Source organism: Pseudochaenichthys georgianus, chromosome 4 (assembly GCF_902827115.2).
Source record: "Pseudochaenichthys georgianus chromosome 4, fPseGeo1.2, whole genome shotgun sequence".
Lineage (NCBI taxonomy): Eukaryota > Metazoa > Chordata > Actinopteri > Perciformes > Channichthyidae > Pseudochaenichthys > Pseudochaenichthys georgianus.
In genome coordinates this window covers 43,548,301-43,569,944 of record NC_047506.1, presented here as the reverse complement: position 1 = coordinate 43,569,944, position 21,644 = coordinate 43,548,301, and the positions used below count along the sequence as shown (strand labels likewise).

The 21,644-nt window shown below is 45.1% G+C and overlaps 1 protein-coding gene and 1 pseudogene across 4 annotated transcripts in view; one reads left to right on the top strand and one right to left on the bottom strand.

Annotated features, from left to right (window-relative positions):
* Nucleotides 1–2,053: 2,053 nt before the first annotated feature.
* sned1 (sushi, nidogen and EGF-like domains 1) overlaps nucleotides 2,054–21,644 on the bottom strand; it is a 50,493-nt gene continuing 30,902 nt past the window's right edge. For 3 of the 4 annotated variants that reach the window (XM_034080542.2, XM_034080545.1, XM_034080543.1), the window contains 7 exons: nucleotides 20,121–20,203; nucleotides 18,997–19,092; nucleotides 18,573–18,689; nucleotides 14,366–14,453; nucleotides 14,186–14,255; nucleotides 2,836–2,866; nucleotides 2,054–2,715 (listed from right to left, as the gene is read on the bottom strand). In XM_034080542.2, the coding sequence (XP_033936433.1) occupies nucleotides 2,672–2,715; nucleotides 2,836–2,866; nucleotides 14,186–14,255; nucleotides 14,366–14,453; nucleotides 18,573–18,689; nucleotides 18,997–19,092; nucleotides 20,121–20,203 (529 nt within the window). In that variant the 3' untranslated portion in view covers nucleotides 2,054–2,671. Of the gene's footprint in view, nucleotides 2,716–2,835; nucleotides 2,867–14,175; nucleotides 14,256–14,365; nucleotides 14,454–18,572; nucleotides 18,690–18,996; nucleotides 19,093–20,120; nucleotides 20,204–21,644 lie in introns of all 4 variants that reach the window. The other variant, XM_034080546.1, reaches the window with a different exon arrangement.
* Nucleotides 5,433–6,554, top strand: LOC117445216 (m7GpppN-mRNA hydrolase-like; annotated as a pseudogene).

The window sequence follows — 21,644 nt, the reverse complement described above, 5'->3', positions numbered from 1 at the left end:
TTCGTTGAAGGAACCAACACTAGTCCAACATCAGCTTCAGAGGGAGATGCAGTTAAACGCAGCATTCTGCATGCTTTGGGTTTGTGTCGGTCCATGGGTCAGGGCAGGGGTCTTCAATCATCCTGGCCCTTCAGTGCTGTGAACGCTGGGAGGTCAGGGGCCTCTGGACCGCCCTTATATGTTCCTGGGTGTAAAATTGCCTTTTTGACAAGTAAACAAAAACGTTTAACCCCAAATGTTGTTCCATGTAGCCACAAAGAAAATACAACTAAAATACAAATACACACCATGCAAGCTGGACCGTTGAAAAGCTTAATAGTCTGGAGAATACACAAACAACATTGAAATATAGACTGCACCTCGATGAGTAATATTAGTTTTACAGTAGTTCTGGCATATACAGTTCTATTTAACTTCGGTATAAAGGACAGATCGTTTACAAAACACAAATGTAACAAGAAGCCTCAAAATCACCATCAGTGCTCCATTGAACTCGACTAGGGGATTTACATTATTCTTACGCAAGAGGTTCTATGTTTTTCTTGTTTGTCATTTCCCTTATGCAATATAAACACGTTATCTGCTAAACTTGTTTTGTAATTGTACTGTGCAATAATCACTTTTATGTAAAAACATTTCTTCTTCATATTTAAAAAGTAAGCTCACTCTTTATTATTGCTTGCATTTTGTACCTGCTATGCCACTTCTGCGGTAACACTGTCAATTGTAAAGGAATTCTGACTGTGATTCATCGAGCTGTTCTGAATGGTCCCCGTCAGATCGTCTGGTGATGGTAAAGCTATGTGTGTGTCACTGTGGGCGAGTTGTTATCAGCGGCGCTGTTCTGATCAAGGTGGTGAAGTCTGCCCACCGTGTGTTTCTTCCATGATCCACACTTCACCAGTTACAGATGGAGTTGATCTTTGGCCAGTCCGTGTTTATTACTGTGTACCAGTTTGACGTCAATCTTAGGGAGCTTTACCTGTGAGCCTGCTGCAACCTCTGGAAGTATAATAATAATAATAATAATAATAATAATAATACAAAAAAGAATAAAACATTCTATTCATATAATATTTTCAAAACATATGTATAAAGTGATACATATATGAATCTAAAAGTAAGGTCAATGCAGCCACAAGTAGAAATCAGTGGAGAAGAAAAAAAGTGAATTTGAGAGTGAAGTGTAACAGCACTTGCTTCCCCCTTTTTGATAAACTATTGTTGTTTTTCTAATCATTACAATTATGAGAGTTAGGAAGTGGTTGATGATGTCAGTCACCACAGGGAGAGAACACAGCAACACTGCCCTAAAGCCCTTGAGTTTCTAAAGGTTTCTGTAATGCTCCTGCAGAGTCTCACAGCCTGACAGTGTGACTCTTCCTCGGCTCCAGGCTGGGCGTTGTTCCAAAGTGCACTAAACCTGCTGAGTCAGCTTTCAGCTGGGATTCTCTGAGCTCCAAGTGTAAACCGTGTGCAGCAGGGTCCTTGATTAAGAATGGTGTATTGACATTTTTATTACATTGTTTATTCACTTTCTTTATTGTATTGTACCTGTATTGTATTGTACCTGTATTGTATTGTTGAACAATTTGATTCTGCTCTATTATTTTATTAATACAGTTTTATTCCAAGCTATTTTCAGCTATATTACTCTTATTGTAGCTTGTAAATCTTTTTTTCTTTTACATTTCATCATTTCTATTGTAAGCATGTATTGATCTCAAATACTTGATGAATGTCTATTCAGGCAAGCTTTTGATTTATGTTTTTTCGGCATTGTATTTATTGTATTTAAGTTGTTGTTGTAAATTGTATTAAATTATATTATTAATAACAATTATTATTATTTTATAATATTTAATCAATTTGACTACATTTTCATTGTCTAGTGTGCACTTGACTCAAATAGTTGAAACATGTGTTCTGTTGTTTTCTTGGGGCTCGTCAGTCACCAGCTCAAAGGTGCTGTACAAATAAAGTTCCATTGATTGATTGTAAGACCATGTGTACATTCTGAGATGTATCCACAATGCAAAAATAAACCATAAAAGACATTTAAACATTTTTATTATTAAAATATTCACCTACAAAATGACCTATAAACACTATTTACAGAATAGCGTGCAGTGATGCCTGCGACGACACAGAGGGACATTTTGACAGGAAACATTGTGTGCCACTGTCGGAGGAAGAGATGATTTTGTGAAGCGTGGAGAAATCAAACATTTCCCAACATAGTTATGAAGAGGTCTGGGGCCGGCCTGAGGAACACATTGGGAATCGGAACACTCTACAGTTCTCTCCCTGAGGGGCAACACCTGCTGTAACCTCTCCTGATGTGTCAGCACGGACATGAGGTATATAAGGTCTCAGGTGCAGTACAGCCGACTGCTTACCGTTAATATTTGCATATGTGTGTTCGTACAAAAAATCTGTCATCAAACGTCATAAATGACAAATGATTTGTTTTTCAATGTTCCCTTGATTGACCTCTCATGAAGGCGGGGGCTACACACACAGCTCTTCGGAATGAAAAAACACAACTTTACTTTGAGATCCTTGAAGCTTTTCAAAATGTTACAGTAGGTCCTGACTGGGTTTCTCAGCTCAAATAATGACCATAATCAGCTCCTTCAAGTACAATATAAACACCAACATTGATTTGTGTTCATATGACAGTGATGACAGTCCTTCCATCAGTCTCCAAGTGCTCTGGAACACAAATAAAAAGACTCATTGAGTATAAATATTGATGATCTCCTACTATGTGACTGCAGGGAACATTTTTCCAGAACAAACATCAATATGTACAAAATAATAAAGAAAACAAACCTTTATTGTTGTCTGCTTGTTCTTCTGCCTGGTAAGAAAGTTAACATCAGCGTGTGAAAATAACATCTTTAACTAAGGCGGCACAATATTCAGAAAATGATAATGATGTTGAATATCAAATAACAATATTTCATGTGTTGTATGTTTGTACAATGACATTAAAGTATCTTTATCTTATCTCTATTTATATATATATATTTATATAAACATATATTGAAGTGTACTCACTGTTAAAGAAAACAAAAATGTAAAGTGCAGTTTTCTATTGAAACTTTTCTATTCTGGCACTTGTTGACATCACAATGAAACCTGAGGCCTGAGGCCTGTACAACGAAGCCGGTTCAACATAACCTGGATATGTTTGAGTTACCCGGTTTACCTAATCCAAAACAAATGCGCTCTCGCTAAGCGGTCGCTGGTTATCAACTCGTTAACCCAAGCCAGCTTGGCCCTATCTAGTATCGCACGCATTCGCAGTTTGAGTACCTAATAACAACAAAGTCACCTATGACCCACGTGACGACGGCTACATAGGCCGGCGTAATTAGCAGATCGATTCCTTTTCATCTTCTCGCTTCGCGAGAGTACCGTGGCTACATTCTTGTAGCCTACAGCGTTCAGGTTTGAACGTTTGATCTGAGGGATTTCTCTGCAAACAGCTGGCCGCGTGCAGCTTCGCGACAGTCGGAGCTACAGGTTGTTAATGCGTCCTCCAGGAGCTGTGGCCGGCTGTGCGCTGTGCAGAGCCTCGACGGACAGGTTTGTGTCAACTTGTTGCTGGTGATGGCTGTGTCCCCGCACCCTCTCCCAGCTAAGTTGTCCTGATTGCTGTCTTGTTTATTGTTTGGCTTAGACTTTCTGGTGACGACAGTGTTCCCTCTTCCTCTCCCATAAAGTTTCCCTTATTATACTCTTTTGAAAGTTCTGCTTGTGGCGTTGTGCCCGAGCTACCATTAGCATTTGAGTCCCAGCTTTAGCTGCGTCTCTCGTTCAATTTAGTATGGAAAGCCCAGGGTGCCATATTTTGCCCATTTTTTGTTTAGATGCAGAGAGTAAGGTAAGTACTGGTCATAGTTACGACTGTAACTACGGTCCTAGGCCATGTAAGCACTGGCCATGGTTACTACTGTGACCATGGCCTACGGTTCTATGTGGGCTGTTCTTGTCACGATTGTCATGTTATGTCACGTTTGTAGTTTTGTCTGTGTTGGTGTTTTTCTTGTCTTTGGGTTTCCTGTTTTATTGTGTAAAGTGTTCACCCCCGTTTCCTGCCTGTCTGCTTTCTGTCTGTTTCCCTCCCTGATTACCCGATTGTGTTCACCTGTTGTCCTTGTGTTTCTCCTCCCCTGCCCAGCTGTGTCTTGTGCCGTTGGAGATCCCGCCGACTGCTCTCCTGCCGGGGATCCTGCCAATCCTATGTCCTGTTCCTCTGGGGGTCCCGCGGACAACTCTTCTGCCGGGGGTCCTGCCAACCCCTTGTCCTGTTCCGTTGGAGGCCCCACCATCACCTGTCTCACCGGGGGTCCAGCCAACTACTGGTCCTCTTCCGTGGGGGATCCTGCCGAAGCCTGTCCCACTGGCTCCGGTTCCTGTTCGGCCGACACCGGGTCCTGCCCGGCCTCCGGAGCTGTCTGGTCTTCGCCCTCGAGCCCGGCCCCCTGAGAGCCGCGGTCTTCTCCCTCGAGCCCGGCCCCCTGAGTGCCGCGGTCTTCGTCCTCGGGCCCGGCCCCCTGACTCTTCCTGCCGCTGCTTTTGCCCTCATGCACGGCCCCCTGAGTTTGCCCGCTGTGGCCTTCGCCCCTTTTTGAACTTTGCCTTGCCCCCAGGCCGTCCACCCGAGACCCCCTCCTTGGTTTCTGCCTTGCCCCCGGGCCTTCCGCCCAAGACCCCGTCCTTGGTCTCTGCCTTTCCCCCGGGCCGTCCGCCCGAGACCCGTCCTCCAGACCCCCTCCACCCACCCTTTCTTGGCCCTAGTTATGTGTCCTCCCTCCGGTCCCCCTCCACCCACCCTGCTGGACCTTTTTTTGGGACGTCTGGGATCCGTCCCTTGAGGGGGGGGTTCTGTCACGATTCTCATGTTATGTCACGTTTGTAGTTTTGTCTGTGTTGGTGTTTTTCTTGTCTTTGGGTTTCCTGTTTTATTGTGTAAAGTGTTCACCCCCGTTTCCTGCCTGTCTGCTTTCTGTCTGTTTCCCTCCCTGATTACCCGATTGTGTTCACCTGTTGTCCTTGTGTTTCTCCTCCCCTGCCCAGCTGTGTCTTGTTCTGTGATTACCCTTCTGTGTATTTAGTCTAGTCTTCCCCTGTGTTCCATGTCGGTTCATTGTTTCCCCTCCATGTCATTCCACGGTCTGTGTTCCTTGTGCTGCTCGTTGGTGTTGGATTTTTGGATTCTGCCTTGTTTTGCCACAGCTTTAATTTATTTAATAAAGCTCGCTTTTTCGTTATTCTGCATTTGAGTCCTACCTGCTTCACCCATTCGTAACAGTTCTATTCCATAAAAGCTAATTATCTGATCTTAACATTTGTGTTTTGACTTGGTCGCTTGATTGTTAGCAGCAGCCGCTAGGCGCAGCAGAATCCCTCCAGTTCTCGGTGGAGGAGCAAAAAGACTTATTTTTTAAATTTCTAGGTGATTTGGTGTATCTAATGTTGGTCTGGGGCTCACCTGAGGTGCAGGTGCAGATGGAGCTGCTGTTCTTAAGGCTGTAGCGCCTGTTTGCTCTGAGATATCGCAATGTTTCCCTCCAACATGGAAACAAAAAGAGTGGAGATCCCGACCGGAATGCTGGACGACCTCTGCAGCCGCTTCATCCTGTACATCCCCAGCGAGGAGAGGGACAACGCTATCCAGGTGTGTTTCCAGATCGAGCTCGCCCACTGGTTCTATCTGGACTTCTGCATGCAGAACACTCCTGGAGCTCCTCACTGTGGGATCAGAGACTTCGCCAAAGCAGTGTTCCATCACTGTCCGTTCCTGCTGCCTAATGGAGAAGACGTCCAGAAGATCCTGGAGCAGTAGAAGGAGGACAAGAGTGCCTACTTTTGGAGCCATCATTCTGGATGAATCTCTAGAAAACGCTCTGCTGGTTCAGGGATACCTCGCTAAGTCCGGCAGAGGCTTTCCAAAGGGGAAAGTTAATGAGGATGAAGCTCCTCACGACTGTGCCGTGCGAGAAGTGCTGGAGGAGACGGGCTTCGACATAAAGAATCTTATTTCCAAAGACGTGTTCCTCGAGCAGAAGATTACAGACCAGGTGGTTCGGCTCTACATCATCCCCGGGGTGTCGCAGGACACAAAGTTCAACCCACGGACAAGGAAGGAGATCAGGAACATCGAGTGGTTTCCTATTGAGAAGCTGCCATGTCACAGGAACGACATGACGCCAAAGTCTAAACTCGGACTCGCCCCCAACAGATTCTTCATGGCCATTCCCTTCATAAGGCCGCTGAGAGAATGGATCAAAAAGCTGAGGGTGAACATCAACGTACCGATGAAGACGGAGCAGAAACAGGAGCAGGAGACGACCCACAAGAACATTGAAGAGGACCGGAAGATTCTCATCCAGGCGGCCATAGTGCGGATCATGAAGATGAGGAAGGTCCTGAAGCACCAGCAGCTTCTGGCCGAAGTCCTGAATCAGCGGTCGTCTCGATTCAAACCCAGAGTCCCAGTCATCAAGAAATGCACGGAGAGAAGGACACGTACAGCTACCTGACCTGAACGCCCCCCCCCCCCCTTCCCCGCCGGCTCTCCTCAGTTTTATTTGTTATCTTCTTCATTTTTTTATTTTTATTTTATGTCCGAGTAATAAAGTGAGGATCCCTCTGACCGGCGGCCATGTTGTAAGTGTGTTGCCGACAACAAACATCCAACCCGAGGGGGGAGGAGGGTGAGGACTTTTTCCTGAACCCCTCCTGTTGAGGGCGGGAAACCCCGTCTACACTCTCGCCTATCCCGTCCCATGCGTAGGACTCAAACACACACACTTCCTTCTGGTCATATTGTAAATAACAACACAGACTCTAAGAGGAAAAAACTAAAAAAACCTGCTCCCTTCTTTACATAGCGCAAACATAATGAATTAGCCAATCAGAGGAGAGCCGCATCCAAAGGTTTCTGCATGCTACTGCCTACCTGCACCACAGTGACCACGAAAAAGATTAAAAAGTAAAAATAAAAGTCGAGTCACTGGGCAGTTTCCCGTACGACGACGCTGACGCCGGTCCTGTAATTTAAAGTGTGCGACTGAACCGGAGGAGGAGTGGTGAGTGTCGGCCGCCATGACGCTTCTTCACCTGCTGAAGGTGTTTTTGGTTTGAGGTCGGTCGGGTTCATGCAGGAGGCCTGTTTCAGTGACGGTGGCCATTTGTATAGTGTGGTTCATTTTCTAAATGTGTGATGAATACAAATATGGAGTTCATTTAACTTTTTTTTGTTAACAATGAACTGGTTTAACCCTTTACATATATACTGTTAAGCTTGATTATTTAACTCAGCCGGTGAGGGCAGTGCTCTCGCTCCCACTTCCGGTAACGTATGGTTCTGATTGCAGTAGCGCTATATCGTTGTATTTACTGCTCTTAGTACTAGACTCCTAGCACTAGGGTGAGTAGATGCAGAGAACAATCTTCACTGTGTGTGCTGTGTGCTCTGCATGTGTGGCCATTGAAGAGGATTTCATCCTCCCAATATTATATTATCTAGTGTGCAGCCGTTTGGCTGACACTTTTAAGCACCGGCCACGGTTACTACTGTAACTACGGTTCTATGCCGTGTAAGTACTGGCCATAGTTACTACTGTAACTACGGTTCTAACTAAGCCGTGTAAGTACTGGCGATAGTTACTACTGTAACTACAGTTCTAAGCCGTGTAAGTACTGGCGATAGTTACTACTGTAACTACGGTTCCAAGCCGTGTAAGTACTGGCCATAGTTACTACTGTAACTACGGTTCTATGCCGTGTAAGCACTGGCCATGGTTACTGTTGTAACCAGGGGCGCCGCCAGGGATATTGGGCCCCATCAAAATATATCACATTGGCCCCACCACCAGGCACAGTCCACGCCAACCAAGCACAATTGCTGTAACCACACCTCCAGAACCCAACCCACTCATTTATGCTTTAAATAACTCTACCTGTACAGGCTTGCTCTATCTTGTAGTCCAATACTAACTGCACGATATTTACTGACACTGAGCTGTGAAAATATAACACTGTGCAGACGTGCAACATTCTGCTGCAGTAGAATTCAATATTTGATATAACACTAACATTCCTGACAATAGATCTCAATAGTCATCTCTTATGGTGTAAATGCCTTGTTAATAAAAACATTTTTGAATGGAACATTAAAAAATCTAAATAAATATAACTTAAATACACATGATATTAAATTAAAATAAAGTGAACATTAACACCAATATTATCATTTATAAAATGCTATAACAAAAAAAAATAACATAAGCAGCAGATATTTTTATTAAATATACATACCAACTACAAAATAAGCGGGTATTAAAGTGTAAATGGAGAACAAAACGGAAATGGAAGTGAATAGGCCTGATGGTGGTCCTAAATCAGAGCCGATTACCTGTTCTGTCTTTTTCTCATCATGCATCTTTTGTAGTGATCCAATATCGTTACCATAGCCTTGCCCTTCAACAGTTATTACGAGCCCTTGCCCAGCCTTACTCACCAAGAGCCCAGTGCCTAGCCTTCTTACAGGCAAAATCCTTGAAGTCCAGGTTTCTAGCCAACTGGCTTTCAATGGACAGCATGGCAAGACTGCAAAGCATTATGGGGGGACAGGGCTGCTGAGCCTAAATATGGATATGTTGGTCCTGGCACCAGGGGGAGGGACAACTGATTTAGTATGAATTGCTGCTAAAAATGTACCTGCATTTATTAAAAGTCAGCTAAAAGAGGAGTGAAATGAAAAACCTCGACATTTTCTGTGAAGATATTAACAGTACTTAATGTCAGCAAAACATTACAATTATTATTTACAATGGACTAAGCTTAGCTGACAGACTAATTTCCACCACTTATGGACCACACCCACCTTTTCTTTGAAAAACTGGGTGACATACTGTCGCCCTTTAGTCTTTCTCTCCTTTATTTTCTTTTTTGAAAGCCTGACTTTGTTAGTCGTTAAGACATGGCACACACGTAAGTACTAGCATCCCTCCTCACATGCTCTCACTCTCAGCCAGAAAGTGCGGTGCCGTACAGTGTTTGGAGGCAGGACCAAACCATTACATGTAAATAGAAGGGGGTGTACAGAGGCTTTGGATAATTAACTTTTGGAAGAAAAAAAGTTAAATGAATCGTAAGTTTAGTGAGTACATTATCAATGTAACGTTATATTAATGTTAATTGTTGATGATTGATGAAAGGTTACTTAAAAAATGTTTCTTAATGTTCTAAACATGTTTGGGCCCCCTGTCAGTCACGGGCCCTTAGAATCGTCCTAACTTTTCACCCCCTTACAGCGCCCCTGGTTGTAATTACGGCTCTGTGCTGTTCTCTTCTTTGGAAGCTAGTTATCTGATCTTAAACATTTGTGTTATTTGACTTGATCTCGCTTGATTGTTAGCAGCAGCCGCTTGGCTAACATCTTGCATGTTTTGTTAAAGCTTCTTTATTTAAACTCAGCTGGTGAGGGCAGTGCTATCGCTCCCGGTAACGTATTGTTTTGATTGTTAGCAGCAGCCGCTTGGCTAACATCTGGCGTGTTCTGTTGAGCTTCATTGTTTAACTCATCCAGTGAAGGCAGTGTTTTTCGCCCCCGCTCCTGGTAGACGTGCTGCTTGATTCTTAGCAGCAGCCGCCTGGCTAAACTGCCCCGTTAAGCTTCTTTATTTAATCCAGCTAGGTGAAGGCAGTGCTCTCGCTCCCGCTCCCTCTGCCGGTAACGTGGGTGTAGTTACATCCCTCTTTGTGTTCGGCGAGTAGGAGCATTGCTCTACTCTTTCCGTTCAGCAGGTAGCTGGGGAAGGCTGTGTGCTCGCACCCGCTCCCGGGTACGCTGCATCCGGCTACCTACAGACTGGCTCATTCATGTAGCGCCTGTATGGCTTCTCTTGAGCCCGAGGACGGCCATGACCGCTGCCCCCCTCTGCTTTGGCCTCGAGCATTTGAGGGAGGGTCTGACGCAAAGCGCCTGCATGAGCTGTAGCTTCATGCCTCGGGTGCTCAGAGTGGCTAGAGTCGCAGAGGTGGCACCTCTCCTCGTCACAACTTCCTCCAGCTCAGTCCGGCCGTTCCCGGCGACTTGATGGAGTGATGGCTATGGGTTCACCCCCCAGGTAGAGGACTAGAAACAGACTGTCCTCTAAGGTGGGTCGGTTAGCTACCGTCACGGAGCAGACGAAGTAGCTCCTGTTGGCCCTTCAGCCAGGGGCCGGTGTGGGGGCTACTAGCTTGCCTCCTGGCCCTCCTTCGGTTGCCACACCTCTGCTTGAGGATGCCATGTTGCTAGCGGCTCCGGCTAAACCTCTTCTATGAAGGGGGGGGGGGGCCCGCTCACCCCCGAGGAGGCTTCCCACTCCTCTGCTCAGAGCTCTCTGCAGGGCACGGAGGACGCCTCCATGACGGCCATTATTCGTGCGGCCCTGGTAGCTTCAGGTTCCGCAGGCCGACTCGGCTCAGGCTAGCGCCTTCTTCAGGCATAACCCTGCCCCTTTCACTCCCACTCCTTCAGAGGAGTACCTGAGGGAGCTCCATGCATGCTGGAGAGACACCAGGGCCCTCTCCCACTCTGCTGCCATGCAGGATCCGGCGAGGGTGGGGCTGGGTCGCTTGCCATCCATTGAGCCTGCCATCGCCTCCCCGATTCTGGATCCTTATGACAGGTGCCCTCGGCCTCAGTGCAGGGTCACAGACGAGCAGCTCTGTAAGGCCTACGACGGCACAGGAACTCCCTCTCCCATCTGATGCTGGCTGTCTCTACCTCTCTGCAGCAGGCTCCGGCTGAGCCTACTTTGTTGGGCCTCAGTGATGTATCACTGTAAGCCTTTGCCCTAATGTCTAGGGAATTGGGACGAGTTATGTCCTTATTGGTGCAGACTCGTCGCCAGGTTTGGCCTGCTCAGTCACCACTGTCGGAGACATGTCCTCAGTAGTGTGCCAGTCGAGCCAGGGGAGCTGTTTGGGGCAGCTGCCCTGTAGGCACTCGAGCGTTCTGCCCAAGCTAGGCGGACCAGGCAGCAGCTCTCGGGTCTTCATAGGCCTGTGCCCACTCCCAGCAGGCCCAGGGGCCCCTCTAGCAGCCGCACTCAGCCACCATCTTACAGTGGTGGTCTGCGCAGGTCCCAGCGGCCCACTCATCCGTCGTGCCCGGGGGTTTAGGCCCCGAGTCTCTCGGGCCGGTCGTCGGCTGATTTCCCAGCAGCAGCTCAGTTACTGGGCTGTCTGTAATTCCGGCCCTTGGGTGGTTTTCACCTTAACCCAGGGGTACGAACCGCAGTTCCGGCCCCTAGCCTTCGGCCGGGCCAAAATTACAGTCGTCAGCGATCCGGCAGAGGCCTTAGCTCTAGCCCAAGAGTTGTCCGTCCTTCTGCCCAAGAATGCAATCGAGCCAGTAGACCCTCTGCTTTGCCCAGGGGGTTCTACTCGGTAATCCGTCTACTTTCTCGTGAGCAAGAAAGTAGACGGATTTTGCCTGATCTTGGAACTCAGAGGAATCAACAGATTTCTGAAGGTGCTGCCATTTCATATGCTGACCACAGCACATGCACAGGGGGAGTGGTTCGCAGCCGTGGACTTGAGGGATGCCTACTTCCACGTGGGCCAGGCAAGATGGTGCCTTATCTTCAGTTCCTCCGACCCTTGGGCAGACTGACGGCTGCCTCAGCTGTTGGGCCCTTTGGCCCGCTGTCGTTGCGCCCCTTGCAGATGTGGCCTTCACTTGGACGCCAAGTGGCACAGGCACAGGGAAGTCAGGATGTCGCAGCGTTGCCTTCACTATCCGTCACGATGGAGGGGCAGGGCCTATCTCCTGATGGGCGTGCCCATGGGCACCATCCCATCCCGCCAGGAGACCGTCACCATAGTTTCATGTCTCTCAGGGTGCAGTGCGGCAGGGCAGGACCGTTCAGGGTCAGTGGTCTGCCCAGGAGGGTGCACGCCATGTCAACGTGCTAGAGCTTCGGGCTGTGCAGCTTGCACTCACGCACTTTCTACCCCAACTGGGGGGCAAGAATGTGCGTGTTCCTTGGGGCAGCATGTACACTGTTGCCCAGACAGCAGTCCCTTCTAGATAGTGGACGTTCTCACTTCACTCTGAATTTATGTGGCTGCTAATTCTGCCCGACATATTCGGGTCGACGGCGGAGTGCCACAGGCCGGTGTCCCTCTTCCTGAGAGGGGCTTTACGGCAGCATCCCCCTAGCACCCCGAGGGCTCCGGCTTGGGACCTGCCCCTGCTGCCGCATCATCTCCTCCCTTCGAGCCCCTGGCCCAGGTGGGGCTTAGGTGGCTGCCCACGAAGGCAGCATTTCTGCTTGCCATAGCCTCAGGGAAGCGAGTTGGGGAGTTGCATGTCCTCTCCATAAACAATACATGCCCGAGGTGGGACTCTCAGGTGTTGCCCTTTGGGCAAATGTGGCATTCCTGCCCAGGGTGCTTCCACAAACCCACTTCAATCAGCCTGCCCAGCTGGCACGCTTTGACATTCAGGAGAGCGGCACGTCGAAGTTGCTGTGCCCTGTTGGTGCCCACAGGGCGTATATCGAGGCTACTGCCTGTATATGGCAGTCAGAGCAACTCTTGATTTTGCCATGGCGGCACTAAAGGAGGTTGTGCCCTCTAACCAGCGGCTGCCCCACTGGGTTGTCGATACCATCTCACATGCCTATGGGGCCAGTGGCCACCCCTTGCCATCAGGGCTGAGATGCCACTACAAGGAGCATCTCAACATCTTGGGCTGCCCTGAGAGTGCTGCCCCTGGAGACCATCTGCGCCGCGGCGTCGTGGGCGTCTTCTGGCACATTCTCAAGTTGTTATCGGGTTAATGTCGCCACTCCCCATTCTTTGGGCGTGGCCCTTTTGCCGAGCTCTGCTGCTTCCAGTAGTGAGCAAGGGCTTGGATTCTTCATGACATGGTTGGTATAAGTCATCCAGTGCTAAAGCACCGCCTCTGGCGGTCAGTAGGGACGAAATAGAACGATAGTTACGGCTGTAACTACGGTTCTATGAGTCCTGTCACTCAGAATTCTTGTGTGCTCGCGAGAAGATTCTGGGAGTCGATCTGCTAATGACGCCGGCCTATGTAGCCGTCGTCACGTGGGTCACAGGTGACTTTGTTGTTATTAGGTACTCGAACTGCGCATGCGTGCGATGGATATATCCAGTGCTAAAGCACCGCCTCTCATCTGGGACTCATAGACCGTAGTTACAGCCGTAACTATCGTTATGTGCGCGTTCACATAAAAGGGGCGGGGTTAGCAGCATTTGACCAATCACAAACATGGAGAAGCGCACTGACAGCGCAGCGTCATTCTTCCTGAATGAAAAGTCAACTATAATATTAGACAAATATGAAGACGTTAAACTTTAAACATCCATGACTTAAACACTTGATCAGGATCAAAGCCTCAGAGCTGCACCTGCAAGGTGAACACAGCTGGGAACAGAACAAGTGTTTGAATGCGTACATTAACAGGTTTATGATATCACTGCCCGTCTAAAACACGATCTGACTTTAATTACATTTGACTCGAGTGTTTCCTCAACTTAATGTGTTGCTTCAAATAATACTTCTGCATACAGTATGTGACACTGTGAGTGTTGCACGGCCAGATACGGCTCAGCTGACAGATAAGGAAATATATGATACATTATGAAGTGATATGATGTCTGTACGTAATGTTACTTTGATCCGGTTACTTATGGTGTGGCAGATATTTAAGTAAGCTTTCTTAACGCTAATGTTATAATAGTCAGATTGCTCTGAAGATGGAGGTGATATTCTATTCATGTTCACGTTCACACAGTCAGTTGATTTTTGCCGGCCGTCTTTCCTGCAACGGCAGCTTTTCTGTATTTCCTTTCTCCTGTAATATGACTTGATAGCTTTAAACTCTGCACACTGAGCTCTGATTGGTCAGCAGGCGGTGCTTTCACTGAGTTGATCTCTCATCCTGGAACCTAACCTACTCTGGACCAGGCTAGCCGTTCAGCATAAGTTACCATGGAGATCTAGCCCGCTAAGAAGTGAACCAGCGTCGTAGGACCGGAAACCCAGAGTTTTCTCTGAAGTTAGTCCGCTAATCGAAAATCCGGCTTCGTAGTACAGGCCTCAGGACACTGTTCAGAAAGCCTGTGTAAACTCACTCTGACTTATCTTTGGAGGCGTAGGTTCACAAATCTCTCGATAACAAACGTCCTGCTGTACTTTATACGTCCTTTTGTACCTGCGAAGAATAAAACATGGATCCATAAATCACAAATAATCTCTGCTCTTATTCCAATAAGCAGTTCAGATGTTCAAGCCTCACACATGCTGAACACAGGGCTGACTCACAGGTAGTGGCACACTCCGTCCTCCCACACAGGCACACTCTTGGTCTCAGAGTACAGGCGGGTGCAGGGGTGAGGCACTCTCTGGCACACTGCGGACACACACACACACACACACACACACAACAGGAGGTGAGAATGTGTCTGTGAGTGAGGAGAGCTGGAGGCTTCAGGAGGGATGAGAGGAGGAGGGTCTTCTCTCTGTCTGACGGATGCTTTTAGGAAAGAATGTTTAAACACTGCCGCCGGTTGTTTAGGTGAGAAAGGACTCCAGGGCAGACAGCCTCTCCTCATCACAGCTCCATCAACATGTACTTATTCCTTTAAGGACGCTTTTGTACATTGTAAAGCTACAGGACTGGTTCTGATAAGACTTCCGTATTTATAACAGTAACACTGTTTGACTTTTTAGAAACCTCACAGACGTCCAGACATGTATTTAGATTCAGCCAGTGTATATACAGTTAATGGATATTTTGTAATTATTTTTTGTTCAGACTGATCAGCTATAAGTGTCTAGTGTTTTTCTTTGATATGTAGGCAGGAATATTTTGTAGGCGACGTTATAGTAATATAAACAAATATTATAATTATTGTTGTTTTATAAATTGTAAACAATCTAATATAGTTTCTTATATAATATTTCTTTAAATGGAAGAGAAGCAGGGAAATACCTTGTTTTGTGACCTTTTAAAATGATTTGTCACAAAAAAAACAATTATTGTAATAACAATGGGTGTTTGTAAGTGTTGGTGAATATGTAATTATGATGTCCTCTATTGTTTGTTTTTATGTTGTTTTTTATGTTTCATGTGGAACTAAATTGATGCAGGTCTCCCTTGTAAAAGAGATCAATGATCTCAAGGGACCTATCTGTCTAAATAAAGGTTTGAAATGAAATGAAATGAACATTAAGGGAAAACATTTCATATGAAATGTCTTAAGAAAATCGCTAAGATGTTTTTACAGGACTGCCTGGCTTGTTAAGTGGGGAAGTTCATATTTAAGCAGCCTTCATAAGAGATGAGACACCAATAATCTGAATGTTTATATCTGAATACATTCCCGTCAAGGGGGAGGATTGTATTCATGCTCTTACAATCCATCCAGGCGCATCCTCTATGTCCCTGTGCTTTACTAATGTGATGTATGAAGTTACTAAAGAGAAGGATATCAGCAAAAGGAAGCTCTCATACATTTTTTTGTTTGTTCACTATAATTCCCTCCTTTTACACTTGACTAACTCATCTAATAAAAAAGTATGAATTCATATATTATTATTTTTTATTAAGTAATAAGTATTTGTTGTTTTTAATTTCTTCTTTTGAGAGACAAAAATAACATGTTTTGTTGTCGAGAATATTAATTTAACTAAATAAATGAAAGACCTTTAAACGTGTGTCTTTTCCTTGTACTGTCCTCTATATACAAAACAATTGTATTTGTATTGAGGCTGTCAGCCTCAGTAGAAATGTTTTCAGTACACTGTATCGTATGTTCTAAAAGAGTATAGGAGTGCATATGGAGAGAGGCCATTCAACTTACACTTTGTTAATTTAAAACAGGGAATGGATTTATTGGAAAGGGACAAGGCTTCTCTTATAAAGACTGACAGCAACTTCCTTCATTAATAATGCCGTATGACTGAAGTTCTTCCTGTTAGAAACCTGTTTAAAGCACAGACTACGTTCATATTCTTCTTCAACTATTTGAGCCTAAATGAAATGAGGACTTCAAATTGTCTGAAGATGAATCTGAGACACAGGAAGGACGAATGAAGAGGGATATTGTTCTCAAATAACAAACTGCTGCCAGGACACTCACTGCAAAGAGTATGTTGCTTTGTGCCTTCGCTACCCTGCCTTCATGTTACATGCATGCCCCTGAGCTAACCAAGCCATTATAAATGAGTGGGGCAGACTGGCAGTGGAGCGTGCTTCCTGCTTTTAAGGAACCACAGTTCTATAGCTCTCAGGTATGTTTACATGATGACATGTCAATCTAATGATGTTTTACTTGGAATTCACACTTCAGATACTATAGTGACTTTCAGAGCAAACTAAACCCTTGGGAACACAGAGACAGGAGAGTAAATCCTGCAGTGACACAGAGGCACATCTTTCACTCAGAAGCAGCTATACACCTAATAGAGTGGTATCTACTAGGGATGTAACGATATATCCAATATCGCGGTAAATAAATGTCTCAATACCGTCGTGAGACTGACAAAATCTACCGCGATTTAAAAAAATATTTTTAACACAAACACAAAAGGACATCGTATTTACAGGGCTACATGTACATACCTAGAGACATTGACAAGTACCAACAGTATATTTATATCTCGCCCTGTCAGTAAGCCTCACCTTCTTGGCAAACACTGTATTGTTTTTGAAGTGATGGAGAGACAATGCAGTTTTACCCACCGCTGTCACCCATGGCCAAACCATACTGTATCTCTCTGTCCCAGCAACATCAGTACCAAGCAAGATAGTTTGTTCCACAGCAGGGGATTTTGTAAACACCCAAACATCCCAGCTTCTACCTGGAAATGTGCACGTGCTCATATTCCTAAAAGATAACCTTGATGATGCTGAGTGAGTGAGTGAGTGAGTGAGTGAGTGAGTGAGTGAGTGAGTGAGTGAGTGAGTGAGTGAGTGAGTGAGTGAGTGAGTGAGTGAGTGAGTGAGTGAGTGAGTGAGTGAGTGACTTAGAGTTGAGTTACTTGAAAAACTAAAGTGAAACTTGATTTATTCTATTGCAGTGTATGATTATTATATTGTTGACACTTTAAAATACTACTATCCTAATAAAATGCTGTACAAATCAGATGTATTATTTAATAAAGAAAAAAAAATGCAAGTAAAAAAAAAAGAATTCACATTTTTTTTCTTTATTTTTCAATATCGCAATAAATATCGTACCGTGGACTTTTTATCGCAATATTATCGTACCGTGAGTTTTTGGTATCGTTACATCCCTAGTATCTACTGATAAATGCTATGCTTTTAGGAACACAAATAAATGGTATTGTTTACATTTGAATAGTATTATATAATGGATCCATTTTCTAATCCCTCACTAACACATTTGTATCTCTTAAATTATGAACATTTCTGGATATTCCTTTTGATATTCTGTCTCTCAGTCATTAGTCAAATCAACCTATCATTAAAATGATAGACTGTTCATTTCTTTGTAAGTGGGTACACTAACAAAATTGGCAAGGGATCAAATGATTATTTCCTCCACTGTAGGTAAATGCTGGGATTTGTAATAGTAAAAATAGATATTAAGAAAAAAATACTTTCAAAATAGAATTACAAACAAACAACTAAATAAAAGATGTATTGGTATTAAAAAGAAAGAAGAAATGCCAACTCCACATAGGCTAACATGCTACACTATAGTGTGAACATGGTAGGTCTAGCTATATTTCCTCAGACCTTGTTGTGAGCAGGAACTATTTTCTTTCTAAGAAACTGCACCTTCAAAACATATCACTGCACAAAGCAGCAGGAAGCGTCGATCTATGGACAGGAGGTGTATTGGCCCTTCAGGCACCACACCATCAATTCCCATTACAGCATATTGGAGGTGAAGTAGACATCTTGTAGCGGTTAGACCACAGTTGCTGGGGTGCCAGTCGAGTCAACCCCTACAAAAGGTGCATGCTACTGACGGGGAACAATACAGCACATGCCCCTATAAACCAGTTCAATATTTCTGTATTTTTACCCTGCTAAATTAATAAATTTGAAAAAAAACACAAAACACATCTCTTTAAATGCAGACAAAATAATATATTCAATAGTTCAAATGATCAGTGAGTCCCATGTCGTAGTGTTTTAGTACTCAAACCGTTTTAAAGGTCTTGGTCTTGTCTCGGTCTCGGATATATAGGACTTGAGATTTGATGTCAAGACCACAGCTGTGGCTGGGGATGTGATTGGATGTAAAACGCCCTGTTTCAAACGCAAACAATAACGTGACTTCACTGACTTACTTTTAAGCACTCAGGAGACTCCAAGTCTTTGCGCCGCAATGTTTGTAAACATGGGACTGGTCTATAACCTCACCCCCTCCTCTGCATATCAGACCCTAAAGTGAGTGTACATCTGTGTTCATGTCCTAAAACACTGCTCCATTTGCCCAAGCAGCCTACTGTACCAGGCCCCGCCCTGTGAGTGTATGGAAGCACACTAACTTACACAGTTCACACTGCCGGCCCTTGAACCTGGCTGCGCAGTCGCAGAGGAACGAGTCTGCTCCGCTCACACATGTTCCCCCGTTGTGGCAAGGCACACTGCGGCAGTCCTGTTGCAGTTCTGAAAGACAACAGCTGCTATCAACATCCTCAGCACAGAATCAGTGAGGCTCTCAGGTTTCAGGCCCACTACTCCACATTACCTACAGCTGTTACACCACAACCCCCTTATGTTTACTACTTTCCTCAGTGTCTTTTAAGGTACGTGTCATCATCATTGATATTTTAATGACATCCAATACACTATAATCATTTAAATGTCAAAGTAGTAGTATTCTTTTTCCAACAGGACATCCATGTGTTGTATACAGTTTAAACCACAGCAGCTGGGAGCCATTAGAGGGCAGATGTGCCACCAGAACACCTACCAGGCTTCGTTCTTAACCCTTCTTCAATCTCGAGTGCCAGGCTGATTTTGTTGGTTGTTTCTTCCATCTTCTCTAATTTAATTGGCGGGTCAGGTTCTACAAGACAAAACATTTTCTGTCATGAATCAGCGTAAAAAGACTTGTCTCTTTTTTTATTAAAAGAGGCAAACCCTAGAAAGGAAGCTTATTCACTAGACTCTACTGTTATCTTGTGCTCTAGTCTAGAGCACAAGATAACATCTGTAGAACAACTTGTGTCTTGGATATACACCATAAACCACTGCACTGGGATGCGTTGAGTTAAATACACTACGAAACATTATCATGAGAATTAAAGGGAACAAAGGAAGTGTATTCCATACGTTTTCTGACTTGTCTGAAAATGTGGCCCCACAAGAGCTCTGAAAGAATATGATACGTTTATTATACGGTTACATGCAATTTACAGAAGCACGTTGCCCATAAACTACATGTCCCACAATGCATCTCCAATATGAATTTTGTTCAGAATTTGACTTTTTTTTCAAAATTTGACTTTTTTGTTCAAAATTTCAATTTGGCTTTAAAAAAAAAAATCATTTTGTGACATTCGCACTGAAGAGACTTCCAATTATTTGCCCTAGACTTCTGCTTTCAGATGTAGTTAATTATGAAGTTATTACCCTATCCGATAATAATCCAATGCAGAGGCAATAATGTAATATATAATACATACGTTTCCATATATTAAATATTTATATATGTTTTTTTATATAGTCTTAAAGTTACAACCGGCCCTTTGAGTGCAACCATAATGCTGATGTGGCCCGCGATGAAATTGAGTTTGACACCGCTGCACTAGAGGAACACCTATTTTCATCCAGACAGGCCATGCTTACGACCATAAAAGACTGACTTTAATTCTTTGAACATCCTGAGCAGAACCAGAACTTGTTGAATATGTTGGTGCGGCATGTTATTAGATGTCATAGAATGATGTCAATCATTTCTGCTTGGAAGCAGTGCATTACTTTATTGGGTGCAACATTACCGCTTGGAAAAAAAACTATAAACAACAGAATTCATGTTTTAGTATTATAACTGTAACACTCTCCTTAATGTTTATTTCTACTTATTGTACTTACTGGTGCGATGTCGAACGGCTTTTCGAGGCAGGTGAGTAAACTTAGCTGTTATCTTTCCCCTTCTGTCAATGAGCTCTGTGTATCTGCAGAGGAGAAGCAAGTTGTTTAGCACGGACAGCTGGATCACCAGATGGAAGTCTTACCAATGGTCTGTGTGTGTTGCTTATTGAACGGCATACACGGATCAAGACGTTTCAATGTCCAGACAATGTACTGCATACACAGTGGAGGAAATCAGTGTGTCCACTTACAAAGAAATGAACAGTCTATAATTGTAATGGTAGGTTTATTTTAACAGAGTAAGAATATCAAAAAGAAAATCCATAAATTGACATTATATAAAAGATAAACATTTATTTGCATTGAACTGTGTGAAATAAGTATTTGACCCCCTTGCAGAACGTGGTTAGTACTTGGTGGAGAAACCCTTGTTGGACGCACAGAGGTCACACAGAGGTCAGGCGCTTCTTGTAGTCTCCAGGTCTGTGCACATCTCAGGAGGGATGTTGGTCCACTCCTCTCTGAAGACCCTCTCCAAACCCTTCAGGTTTTGAGGCTGATGCTTGGCCTCTGGAAGCTTCAGCCCCCTCCACAGACTTTCTATGGGATTACGGTCCGGAGACTGGCTAGGCCCCTCCCTCACCTCAATGTGCTTCTTCTTTAGACACTCCTGTGTTGCCTTGGCCGTATGTTCAGGGTCATTGTCCTGCTGGAAGACCCTTCCATGACCCATGTTCAGGGTCCTGGCTGAGGGAAGGAGGCTATCGGCCAAGATCTTACGGTCCATGGCCCTGTCCACCCTCTCCTCGATGCAGGGAAGTGGTCTTGTCCCCTTAGCAGAGAAACACCCCAAAGCAGAGTGTGTCCACCCCCATGCTGACGGATGGTGTTCTGGGTTATCGTCAGCATCTCTCTTCCTCCAAACATGGCGTGTCGAGTTGATGCCAAAGATCTCGATGTAGGTCTCATCTGACCACATCCTCTTCTCCCAAGCCTTCTCTGAATCCTTCAGAGGTTCATTGTCAAACTTCAGATGGCCTCTCATGTTCCTCTTGAGCAGGGGGGGGGGGGGGGCTTCAGGGGCTTTTGATCAGGATTTGATCCATGATGGTGTAGTGTGTTCCCAATAGTTTCTTGGTGCCTGTGCTCCCAGCTGCCTTGAGATCATTCACAAGTTCCTCCCGTGTAGTTCTGGCCCCTCCCCTTTCTCCTGATCATCAAAACCCACAGGGCCAGATCTTGTGTGGAGCCCCAGCCCGAGGGCGACTGATGCTCATTTTGTCTTTCTTCTATTTCTGAATAATGGCACCAACAGTTGTCTCCTTCTCTCCGAGCTGCTCTCTGATGGTCTTGTAGCCAGTCCCAGCCTGGTGCAGGTCTACAGTCTGGTCCCTGAGGTCCTTAGACAGCTCTTTAGTCTTGCCCCTGGTGGAGAGGCTGGAATCTGAGTGATTGATTCTGTGGACAGGTGTCTTTTATACAGGTAACTAGTTGATATGAGGAGTACTTTTTTAAAGGAAGAGG